General features: G+C 50.8%; 1 protein-coding gene and 1 long non-coding RNA gene across 2 annotated transcripts in view; one reads left to right on the forward strand and one right to left on the reverse strand.

Annotated features, from left to right (window-relative positions):
- Positions 1-3319, reverse strand: part of KLF9 (KLF transcription factor 9) — a 30787-nt gene extending 27468 nt beyond the window's left edge. The window contains exon 1 of the mRNA XM_054501734.2: positions 550-3319. Within this exon, the coding sequence (XP_054357709.1) occupies positions 550-1054 (505 nt within the window). The 5' untranslated portion in view covers positions 1055-3319. The remainder of the gene's footprint in view (positions 1-549) is intronic.
- The window catches only part of LOC134737901 (uncharacterized), a 142857-nt gene continuing 131844 nt past the window's right edge, over positions 1777-12789 (forward strand). The window contains exon 1 of the long non-coding RNA XR_010123315.1: positions 1777-2102. This is a non-coding gene — a long non-coding RNA (uncharacterized LOC134737901). The remainder of the gene's footprint in view (positions 2103-12789) is intronic.

Raw genomic sequence — 12789 nt, forward strand, 5'->3', positions numbered from 1 at the left:
TTTTAAATCTCTCGGGGGACTCCTGGCCAAATTTAAAACCACCTTGGCAAGCCCAAAAAAGTAGCAGGCATCCAGTTAAATGAGTCCTTAGTCATCCCTAAAAGGCTCGAAGTAAAGTGCGCCGCGTCCCCCCTCGGTTTCAACCACTTCTCTGCAACCCGACAAGAGAATTAAATAAAAGATACGCCATCTGACTTCCCCGCTGCCAGCGTCTCCCAGGTGGGGTGGCCCCACCGTGGCGGGGTGCGGGAGTCCCGGGGGCGGGGCGGGACAGGGGAGGGGCGGACACCACTCCCCGCGAAGCCACGCACCGCACTCGCTCTACCCGCCAGTTTAAGGCTCTCCATGGCTCCCGGAGGCCGGGGACAATTAAGGAGAGAGTGAGCTTTCCGCCAATGCACATTTAAATTATTTAAAGAGTTAAACCGCATCTTATCCAACATGTTTGCACCCTTTCGGCCGAGAGCAGTGTCCCGAACGCCCAGGAACGCTGCCTGGCCAAAGGTTAACTAACCCCAGAGCTCCGGGGGAGAGGGCGACGCCGCTAACCTGTATGCACTCTGTAATGGGCTTTGAGATGGGAGGATTTTCCATAGACTTTCCCACAGCCACTGTAGGGGCACTTGTGCCTCTTTTCGGAGGCGTGTTTCCCCTTCGCAGCCACTCCAGGGTGGAGGAGGGAAAGCGGGCTGGGCGCGCTGCCAGGATCCTGTCTCTCCTCCGGGCTGTGGGAAGGACTCGACCCAGATTCGGTGGTCACGTCGCTGTCGGATCCCATATCCTCATCTGGACTTTCCAGACTGTCGCTGCACACGGAGGGGGTCTGGATGGGTCGGTACTTGTTCAGGTCCAACAAGCTCTTGGCGATGGTGACCAGTGTGCAGTAATCCTTCCAGGTGTCCCCCGGGTCACCGTGCTCCTTGGTCACCTCGCGCTCAGGTAGTCGCAGCCGCTCGGCGTCCGGAGCGACCCCATGCTCCGGCACCGCAGCGCGGTTCGAAATGGAAACCAGACACTGGGCAGCCACGAAGTCCATGTAGGCGGCCGCGGACATGGTGCGGGCGACGGCAGCCCAAGGCGGCGCGGCCAAACTTGGCGGTGGCTGCGGAGGTTCGGCTCGCCCTGCCCTGGCCTCGGACGACAAGCGCGGCGCGGCGCGGCACGGCGCGGCGGCCAAGGGGGCGGGGGCGCGGGGCGCTTCCGACTCGCAGGAGCGCCGAGGCGACCTCAGCCCCTCATCTTTACGTAACCGGCAGCGCCTCCGCACGCAGCATCCACGGCCCCGGGCTCCGCCGCGCCGCCGCCTCTAGCCGCCGCCCCTGCCCCGCGCCGGCCGCGATCCCCCGACGGGCGCGCCGGCCCCTCTGAGCCGGCTCCCTTGGAAAGATGCCACACGTGGCGGTCGCAAGTTTATTCGACTGAAAACGCCCCCGAGGCGCTGGGAGAGGAAACTGCAAGAGAGGTGCACGCCCTCGGCCGCCTCTCCGTCGAGCCAAAGCCCCAGGACATTCACCCGATCACCCCGACGCGGGTGGCGAGGGCCCCGCCGAGCGCCAGGTCTAAGAGACACTTTTTCCCGAGTCCACTGACGGCTTCTGAGCCCCTGCTCCGGCCGGTCCGCACCGTTCCGGCATTCTCTTGCTCAGTAACAATTTCGCAGAATCCCATCACGTCACAAACCAAACCCCCTCCAATTGGCCAGTGGGGAGGGTGATTCAACTCTGTTTACTTTCTCCCCCTGCCAGTCAGAACGGCCTTCGGTGGAGAGGTGCGTCTAGAACTGAGGCGTGCGGCCAATCCGACTGTTCCATTTCGCTGCCTCGTGCTACCCCTACAGCCTCGAACACTGACATTTAAAAGGGTAACAGCTGGGAGGCAGGGAAGGGGCAGCCGCACACTTTCGGAGTGCCTCGCGGTCCCGTGGCCGGTCCGGGCCTCCTGGCTCACGTTCCAGCTTGCGGAGCTTTGGGACACATCTTCCCTAGTCAGTTGCGCTCGTTCCTATGGCAAAAGAGAACTTCAGCTTCGGTTTTCCAGCTCCCAAACAGTTAAGTGACTTCCTGCAAACGCTACAGTCCCAGCAACCAGCCTTCCAATCAAAAGTAAGTTGGTTGATGTCACTGGCATTGGCTCGGCCAATCAGAAGGGCGTTCCGAAAGCAAGCGCTCGACACTTGTAAACGCGAAGAGCTGTAGTGAAACTGGACACATCTTTGTATTTTGTGTTGCTGGTAGTAAATTTGAGTTATGGATGAGAGGACAGGGGTGATGAATAAATGCAGTGTGAATCTATAATTTAAAAAACCCCATTATGTCAGGATAAGTCCAAGAATAAACACAAATGAGTAAGAATTCGTTTTGTTATATATTTTTTGGATGCAGCATACTTTGGGGCAGATGTTTAAAAATTCTTCCATCCAATACATTAACTATGACCAATTCATCTTAAAAATGCAGTGCTAACAAAAGTTCTGGTTTTACAGCATAGCCTTTTTACTGCCTGAGATTCTTTCATTGAAACATCCCATCTTTGCTTGTCATAGCTCTTAATTCCTCTACTTCTTCGGTGCAATTTAGTCTAAATAAATTCTTTTAGCTTTATTTGGAAGCTATTTTTAACCCACTTTCAGAAAAACGGAGACAAAAACCATTCATTTGTGTAACTTTTATAAAAAACCCACCATTCTTAGCTCTTTTTCTTTCCAGAGCCCCTGCATGGTTTTTAGGACATGTTTCTCTTCCCTCACTTCACAAATGTGGAGACTGAGTTACAGAGAAGTGACTTATTTATCTTATTAGACAGATAATGACAGAACTCAATAGAAACCACAAGTCTCCTGATTTCTAGCTCTTTGTGCTTGCAGCTAAGCCCTTTTGGTTTTGTGAAATATTAACTGTGCGGAACAGATTTTTAGGGACTGGAACAAGCCGGAAATCCTTAGCCATGGACTACTGTGGCATTACTTGGTCAACAATTAGTATGGGTCTTGGAGTCTGATTAACTTGGTTTACCCCTCCGTCTGAATTAACGATGTGGTTGTTTTCCATCTTGATAGCTAGAAAAGAATCTAGGGCTAGTTCTTTTTGCAAGAGGCATACTGTCAGCACAATTCATTAAAAATAATTCACTTTCGTGAATGTGAGAGGTACCTGATTCTATGTGATGCGGATTCAGTGAGTTCCAACCCTGACCCCCACTGGATATTAACCTTTGTTAAGAGAAAGTTACACCAGGTTCTGGTCTCCAAGGGAAGGGTCTCAAATTGACTCTACCAATTTGAGGTCTACAGTAGTTTCTTTTGACTTTGTTTTTAAAGTGGCACATCAAAAAAAAAAAAAAAATTAAAAAAAAAAGTTAGCCAGGCATGGTGGCTCGCACCTGTAGTCCCAGCTACTCAGGAGGCTGAGGTTGAAGGACTGCGTCAGCCTAGGTCAAGGCTGCAGTGAGCCCTGATTACACCACTGTACTACTCCAGCCTGGGCAACAGAGCAAGGCCCTGTTTTTTTTTTTTTTTAAATCATAACTAAGGGTGGCTCAGGTAAGTAAGAGTATAATAGATTTTAATTAAAAAATAACAAACCTGACAAGAACAGTTCAATAAAAGTGTACAGCTTAAAAAAATAAAGAAAACAACAACAAAAATATTAAAGTGGTACAGGGAAGATACTGCAGTAGGTGACTGCAGGTGGAAGAAAGGTGTAGATAGGGGATACTGGGCAACCAAGAATAGCATCACCATCAGCATCATTATCACTGACCCCTTTCATGGAGGGCTTACTCTGTGTCAGGCCCTGTACCAAGCACCCTGCATGCATCCCTGTAAGGTAGGCATACAGTGTATAAAAAACTCCAAGCCATCTTGGAGTTCTTGCATTTTTAGAACTTAATCTCTTAATTTTAGAAAAGAATTCACTGAAGCCCAGGGGAGTTTGCCTACTTCATGATTTTTCTGGGACAAATTCTGTCCCCTAGGATACATGATCACTTAGAAATTGCACCTTTGCCTGCCTCCTTAAGGCCCAGTGCACATACCAGCGGGATCTCTCCAGGATCCCTATGATCATGGCCTGTACAGCCCCTCAGACTTGCATTTTAACTGGGATTGTACTGGTGAAACAGACTGCTCGGGCCTGGACATCTATAGACAGCCCTAGGACCACCATCATCATTATTCCAGAATAGAGGAAAAGTCTATATCTTTCCTTGAAGATTATATAATCCAGGAATTTGAATACATCAATCACTTTAGGTTTTTTAAAAATATAAACTTTTCCCTTCCTTACTCCTTGCCATCTTTTCTTTAATTCCCTTTAATTTCACTTTGTTTGAACTGGACATAAACACTGAATTCTCCAAACTCACTCATTTCAGAGTTACAAAAGAAAGTAATAAAAGAAAACTGAGATTTCATCTACATGAATTTCTCACACATTTACAAACATAACTGCTGCTTGACTTGATTTAGAATATCTTTTTAAACCCAGCAATTCTAGAACTGTAGAATGCTTTCTCTTTTTTCTCCTTTTCCACTCATTCATTCTCCAGATATTTATGTTCCTGGCAATGAGCTAGGCATGGGGGAATACAGAAATGAAAAGAGACTCTGTCCTTCATGAAGTTTATATGTTAAAAACATATATATAAAATAACATATCAGCAAATAATTTCTCTGTTAGGATTTTTTTCTTGTATTTTCAACAGTGAAGTTTCCTTGGGGGTGTTGGAATGTGTATTATAATAGTTTAATGATTAAAACCAGCTTGGGCTGTTTTGCCAGCATGTGGTTGTCCCAATTAAATGTTGGCAAAATAAGTGATCCCAAATTAATATGAATCATTCCTAATTAAAAGAATTTATCACTAAAGTATATATTATGCCACATAGATGTAAGAGGTCTGTTTTCCCCCAAGTTAGTCTTTGTAAATACACATTTTCAAATCCAAACAAACCAACTGGAAGGAGCATGAAAATTCAGACTATAAGTATGCTTCTAGTTTATGCTTTCCTCTCTAAATTCTGCCTAAGAATTTGCTTTATTATCCAAGTTCTCAAAACAATGGCTTATGGGCCTGTAGCCAGAACATATAAGCCTTGTTTTCTGTGCATCCTAAAATAATTACAGTATTATCATTATTAGCTCTCATAAGAAGTAGTGCCTACAGTCAGCTGGTTCAGCGTTGTAGACCACTGTGAGGAGCTGGCCTCTGGGTCTGAGATAAACTCTGTAACCTCAGGCAATCTCTGGGAGCTATTTCCTTATCTATAAATTGATGAGATTAGATTAATAAATCTCCAATAGTTCCTCCCAAACTCCAAACACTCAAGGGATCTAAAACAAAAGAAAAAAAAATCCTAGAGAAAAAAACTGGGGCAAGACTTGGGTTCTTTAAATACCATCTCATCTGCTGTACATCTACAAATATTGCTCTTTATGGCAGTGAAGGTCAGAAAACCTTAAATCAACATTTAATGGATAGCAGACACAAATATAAATGTGTTCAAAATCCCTTCCTTAATTTTATGGTCTCGATTTTTCTTTCTTCAAGCTGGTTTGTAGAAAGTGGAATGGGGGTTCAAATAACCTATTCTTTTTCCGTGGTAAATTTTATTATTTTATTTATTTATTTATTTTTGAGACAGAGTCTCGCTCTGTCGCCCAGGCTGGAGTGCAATGGCATGATTTCGGTTCACTGCAACAACCCCAGCCTCCCGGGTTCAAGCGATTCTTCTGCCTCAGCCTCCCCAGTAGCTGGGATTGCAGGCATGCGCCACAATGCTCGGCTAATTTTTGTATTTTTAGTAAAGATGGGATTTCGCCATGTTGGCCAGGCTGGTCTCGAACTCCTGACCTCAGGTGATCCGCCCACCTCGGCCTCCCAAAGCGCTGGGATTACAGGCGTGAGCCACCGCGCCTGGCCCAAGGTAAATTTTTCACCCTAGCGGGGAGTAAGGTATTTCCTGGCATATGCCGCACAGATTCCCAGGCCCCTCCCCTGGAGATTTTTATTCAAACTGTGCCCCAAGGCAGGGTTTCCCCATTTTGCAGGGTGGAGCTAATCACCTGGCGCTCGATTTAAAATACAGATTGCCGGGTGTCACCCCTGCTCAAGGACCAGGGAAGTTCGGGCTAAAATCACACTCCGTAGGTATTGGGTTCTGCCAGTTCTGGCTTTTCTCACTCTTTCCTGCTGGGAAGCGTGGACCGTGCCGGGCAGAACTGCCAGCCTCCAGGCGGGAAGGAAGGAGGAGAACAGATGGCTCACTAGGGGTAGAGGATCACGTGTTGGACCTCATTCTGGGCTGGATCCAGACCTCTCCCTTTCAGGGCCCAGCCCCTCCGGCTCCAGCGACCCCACCTAGGCACACGGAACATGTGTGGAGGAAACCAGTGTTCATTTTGTTGAAAGCAGGGGAATTAGAGAAGGAGGCGAGCTTGAGGAGGGGAGAGGCGGGGCTAAAGGGATAAAGCTTCCAACAATGGCGATGTTCCTGGATTTTGAAATACAATCAGGTAAAGCCCGATCTGGTGGAACGCCCGTGGCCATAATGACAGCTAACACCCAGGGGCTGGAGGGGGAAGGGAGCTCAGGCAAGCGCGAAAACTTGCACGCCGCCCTACTTTGCTCCCGCCCCACTTAGCAGCCTTCCGCAAAACTCCAGCCCTCTCCTCTGCAGCGCAGAAAGGCCGCCCGTTCATGCATATGCAGGAGGATAAGTTTAGCTCGCAGCCCCCCGCGCTCCGACCGGCCCAGCGCGGCGCTCGGTGAATCACCCGCGCTCGGGGGCGGGCGCTCGGCTCCGGCCGCGGACTGGCGGGCGACTCAGCCACTCCTGGACCGCGCGCCCCGGCCTGGCATCGCCCTTTTAAAAAGTCTTCCGCAGGCGGCCGCCGCCGCAGCAGCCTGAGGAGGCGAGTTCATCTGAGGACAGTCCCAGTTCTCAGAAATCCCTTCCCTGATGGAACATCAAGCTCCCTTTACTGCAGTTGAACAAACTGCCCTAGATTGGGGGACCAGGAACCCGCCCCAAACTCGTGCAAGGAGCTCCGGGCGCCCACGCCCACGTGAGCTAACCTTGAAATTAGCCCCTGCACCCGCGAGCGCGGGGGTGGGAGTGGGCGGGGACCGGGGGGGAGCCCCGCGCGGCCCAGGCCCTTGCTTTGCGCTCTCCGCGTGCACGTACCGCCCCCGCCACCCTGTTTCATAACTCTGGCGGTGTTGCATTTTTTTTTCTTTTAATCTCCCGGGTAGATGGGTGTGGGGTGCGTGTGTTGGGGAGAGGGCAGGGCACCTTGGCCACCTTCCATCCCCCACGCCCGCGAGGAAGAGGAAAACCTGCCCTGCGGTCCTCCTGGGAACACTGCAGAGTAGGGTGTCGAGATGACATCAGCTTCTAAACATAGCCAGCACCGCACCGCACCCCAACTCCATGGGCTGCGGGGGTGGGGAGGGAGTGGGGGAGGCGGGTGCTGCTGTCCCCAGGCGGGGCGTGGCGGGCAGGCCGGCCAGGCTGTGCGGGAGGAGATGACTTTGCAGGAATTGCGCTCCCAGAGTTTGCAGGCAGATCTTTCCGGCGATGGCCCGGCCAAGGGGTTAGGAAACATTCCTGCCATTCCGTGCTCTCCCCTACCCCACAAGAACCACACGCACGCACACACGCACTCTTGGATCGAATGTGCCTTTATTTATAAATCAATCCAGCCCCAGCCCAGGTTCGGTCCGGTCCCGGGAGCACCCGCGCCCCGCGTCTGCCTTCAGGCTAAGCCTGCGAGGGGGTCGGTGCGGCCCTCCCAGTGAGTCAGAATGGGCTGTGTTTCCTGTGGTTGTTGTGGAACAGTTTGTCCTTTTTACTCCCCGCCCCCCCCCCGCCCCGTCTCCACCCCCTTGGTAAATATAGCGCTCACGTTTCATCATCTCTTTGTCCAACGAGTGCCAGACACCCCGGCCCGCGGCCCCCGCCGCCTCCCTCCTCCTCTCCGCTCGGTTACCTCGCATAACCCCGCGCGGGCAGGCACCGGGCAGCAGCTCTCCCCGCGGCCGCGCCCGCCCGGCACCCAGCGCTTCCAGCCGCAGCACACCCCCCACCCATTCTTCTCCCCTCCCCTTCTTCCAGTTCCCCCTTCTGTACGGCCCCCATGCTCTCGTCCCACCCCCTCTACTCGGCGTCCGGGAACTGGGTCGAGACGTGTGTGGGTGTAGGGAAGTGGATAGCCCTTTTCCGAGTCGTAGGCGTCACCCCTACGCGCAGGCCCAGGCCCAGTGCTGGATCCTGCACTTTCCCAACCTCCCCCTCCCAAGTTCCAAGGTTGCCCTCTGTTCCCCTCCCGAGCGCAGGTGACAAGCTGCTGAGACAGTGTCTGATTCACCGACAGCTGAACCAGCTACTGGTACTTGGGGGTGGGCGTTTGCTGAACCGTTTCCCTCCCACCTCCCCCAACCCCCTACCCCGGTGGGGAGCGGGCTGGAGGGTCGAAAGAGTCAAGGTGGATGACAGCCGAGAAGTGCGTGCCCGCTCTTCCCTCTCTCCCTCCTCCTCCCAGTTTCATTTCCACACATACAGCCACCCACCGGGGACCGGAGGCGGTTAGTGTTCTCTGAACGCCGGGAACTGGCTCTCTCTGTGGTCTCCTGTTTACTTCCCTCCTCCTCTTTTCCCCTCCCTTCTCCCCGCCCCCATCTCCCAGCGCCGCTTCCCGCCCAGAGCAGCTGGGAAACCTGCAGCTGAACACTGCAGTCATGGGACTTCCCTGGCCCCGAGCTGTGACCCAGGTTTGCCCTGTCCTGTCCTGTCCTGCCTTGCCCTGTGTCCGCTTTTTTGGGGGCACTTCTTTGCCCTGAAAATGGCCTTGGGGCTCCCTATCCAGGAACGTGGAAGAGGTGACTCCTTCTCTCCCCCTTCCTCTCCTCCTGACTCCCCTGCCAGCTACCTTCCTGTGGGGGCCCTGCCTGGCTGTCTTTTTTGGCCAGGATTCTGGGCCACCCCCACGAGTGGCCACCTGTCCAGGGAGAAGTGGTGAGACAGCTAACGGTGTGTAAGAACTCTGCATCCAGGATGCTGCAGAGCTGGCTTCTTTGCCATCACAGACTGTCCTGTTCGTAACAGGGTGCCCAAAATTCCCTGCCGACCAGGGTTTTCAGGCAGAACCCCAAAACCTGCTCCTAGAGACACACCCTCTCCTTATGGAGTCTGGCAAAACCTTTCTTTTCAAAGCTTGCTTCCCAGCGGGGAAGAATGAAGCCTCTCTCCCTAAGTAAGCTGAATGAACAAAGGACTCCAAGGAGGCCGAGGGGGATCCAGCTCTGGGTGCCGCCTGCCTGAAGTTCACCCCATTTAAAAACCACCTCTTCACCACCACCCTCTGCTCCACTGCCATGGTTACCAGCTCCCTGTCCTTCCCAGCACAATGTTGCACAGAGGCAGAAACAAACAAGGACATTTAAAATGTTCTTTTAAATATCCAAAACACTGCCTTGGTATTTTGGTAGCAGAGAAGAGGGAATAAAAGTCCTGACTGTTTGCTGGTTTCCTTCTGACCCCACGACCCTGAAAAAATCCTTACCCTGGATGGCCTCTCAGCTGCCAAAAGAGGGAAGGAAGCTTGGTGAGATACTAGAGAGTGGAATTCAGAACAAACCCTTGGCAGGAGAATTATTCACCAAGTTAGACTCTTCTTTCTTCCCCCTCCACCCCAGCTGCTTTGAAGTACCTGCCATCAGACTATACCACCTCCGCTTTGTGGCTGTCATCTGCAGGCTCTCCTGCACTCCCCCTCATTCCCTGAAGATTCTAGCACCTGACTCACAGTCCCCCACCTCCACCCAACTCCTATTAACATTTTTGGTGAATTCAGCATCCCAGTAGATTAATGACCTATCTGAAACCCTGGTACCTGAACTGCAATCATTTTTTTCCTCCACCCCACTGTCACATGGGTATCCTCAATCTTTTCATCACCAAATAACAGCAGCACCTCTGACCATCATCCTCCTTGGTGACCAACACTTCTTTCTCTCCCAGCTTATTTGCTCAAATAACCACATTTGAACAATTCTTTGACCCTATTTTAACTTCCAGTCTACTTTTTCACTGTCTGTCATTGACCTGTCATTCTTACATCTCTCCTACCCACCTTGAGATTTCATGGTCTCCCACTATATCATTCTTTCACATGCACCTCCCCCTGCTCTCTCATTCCTGGGACCATCTGGCCAAACTCTTGATTCTGTCCAGCTTAACACACTGGACAAAAATGACAGGGCTAACTGTTGTCACTCTAAATTTATGATCATACATCTCAAGTGGGCTCTCAACACTGTCCGTGTGCATTTCCCTCGTCAGTTTACTTTCCCACACTCTGAAATGACTATATTGCACCTTCTCTCTTCAAACTTCCAACACCCCTCCCTTCCTCACTCTGAGCTGAGAAACTTGCTGCTTATTTTACTGAGAAAATAAAAGCAATTTGACAAGAACTACCTCCTCTTCCCACCATCATATCTTCCATCCTACCTACCTTTCCACCCAGACGCTGCCTTCTCTCTTGTCACCTGATATACTGTTCCCTGCTCCTGTCTAAGGCAAATCCTTCCATGTGGCACCAGGTTCCCTTCCCCTCTAGGCTATTTAATGACTGTTTCTAAAATTACCCCATCTCCTGCTTATCAAGTTGTTGCTCTATTCTAAATCATTCACTTCAGCACAAAAAAGTGTCCTCCCTCCTGTCTTTACAGGTATGCTTGTGCGTGTGTGCCCCCTTGACCCCATATCCTCCTGCACTGTTACTCCATTTGCCATCTTCCTTGTATGCAGACATCTCAAAGTTACCTCTATGTACTGTCTATATGTGCACACCCCCTGTTCTCCTTTTATTTTTATCTTTATTTATTTATTTTTGAGATGGGGTCTCACTCTGTCGCTCAGGCTGGAGTGCAATGGCATGATCTCAATTCACTGCAACCTCTGCCTTCCGGGTTCAAGCGATTCTCCTGCCTCAGCCTCCTGAGTAGCTGGGACTACAGGTGTGCACCACCATGCCTGGCTAATTTTTGTATTTTTAGTAGAGACAGGGTTTCGCCATATTGGCCAGGCTGGTCTCGAACCCCTGACTTCAGGTGATCCACCCGCCTCAGCCTCCCAAAGTGCTGGGATTACAGGCGTGAGCCACCATGCCCGGCTCTCCTCTCTCGATCTCACACCAATCAGACGTTCATCTCTGTCACTGGACTGAAACTACTCTTCTCAGGATCACGGATGACCTCCATGATGCCAAGTCTATTGGGCAGTTATTTCACTTCACATCACAGCAAAGAACACTAAGGAGTGGACAGTGAAGTACAGGAAAAGAGAGACTATGGTGTCCTAGAAGCCAAGTGAAGAAAAAGAAGAGAGGTGGATTCCTTCTTTTTCTTCTTTGCTACTTTCAGTTCTTCTCCTGGCTTTCTCTCTCTCTTTTTTTTTTTTTTTGGACAGAGTTTCACTCTTGTCACCCAGGCTGGAGTGCAGTGGTACGATCTCAGCAGCTCACTGCAACCTCCGCCTCCCAGGTTCAAGCGATTCTCCTGCCTCAGCCTCCTGAGTAGCTGGGATTACAGGCATGTGCCACCATGCCCAGCTAAGTATTCTATTTTTGGTAGAGATTGGGTTTCACCATGTTGGCCAGGCTGGTCTCAAACTCCTGACCTCAGGTGATCTGCCCACCTCAGCCTCCCAAAGTGCTGGGATTACAGGAGTGAGCCACTGCTCCCGGCCTCCCCGGGCTCTCTTAAAGTCGAGTTGCCCTGGAGCCCTGTCCTTGTGTCTTTTCCACATCCATACTCACTCCCTTCCTGGTTTCGTGCAGCCTCAAGGCTTTAATATCTTCAAGGCTGGTGCTGTGGTTCACACCCATAATCCCAACACCGTGGAAGGCCAAGGTGGGAGGATTGCTTGAGCCCAGGAGTTGGAGGCTGCCATAATCTATGACTGCACCACTGCATTCCAGCCTGGGTGACAGGCTTTAATACCTTTTACATGCCAGGGATGACCCAATTTTTATATTTTTATCTTCAATTCACACCTTTCTTTCTTGCTTGCTTGCTTTCTTCTTTCTTTCTTTCTTTTTGTTTGTTTGTTTTTTTTTTTTTTGGAGTCTTGCTCTCATCCAGGCTGGAGTGCAGTGGCGTGATCTCAGGTCACTGCAACCTTTGCCTCCCGGGTTCAAGGGATTCTCGTATGTCAGCCTCCCAAGTAGCTGGGATAACAAGCGCTCACCACCATTCTCAGCTAATTTTTGTATTTTTAGTAGAGACAGTGTTTTGCCATGTTGGCCAGGCTTGTCTCAAACTCCTGACCTCAAGTGATCCACCTGTCTTGGCCTCCCAAAGTGCTGGGGTTACAGGTGTGAACCACCACGCCTGGCCCACACCTGTCTCTTGAGCTTCACACGTGACCATCCAACTATCTAGTCATCATTTCCACTTGAATATATGATGGACATCTCCAACTCAACATATTAAAATTGAACTGTGATCATTCCCTCCTAATGCATGGCTCTATTGGCAGCTTTTCCCATGTTAGATAGAGACACTCCTGTGCTTCTGGTTGCTCAGGACAAAAGCCAATGAGTTATCCTTCATCTCTCTTTTAAATGGATACCCATACCCCATAGCCAATCATCCGTCAAGAACTCCTATTAGTCCTATGTTCCAAATATCTCCATAACCCGGCCCTTCTCACCTTCACTGCCATGCCGTGCCCCTTCCTCTCTTGCCTTGATAACTGCAGGAGCCTTCTAGCTGCTCTGCCTGCCTC

This window comes from Pongo pygmaeus, chromosome 13 (genome assembly GCF_028885625.2).
Source record: "Pongo pygmaeus isolate AG05252 chromosome 13, NHGRI_mPonPyg2-v2.0_pri, whole genome shotgun sequence".
NCBI classification, from domain to species: Eukaryota; Metazoa; Chordata; class Mammalia; order Primates; family Hominidae; genus Pongo; species Pongo pygmaeus.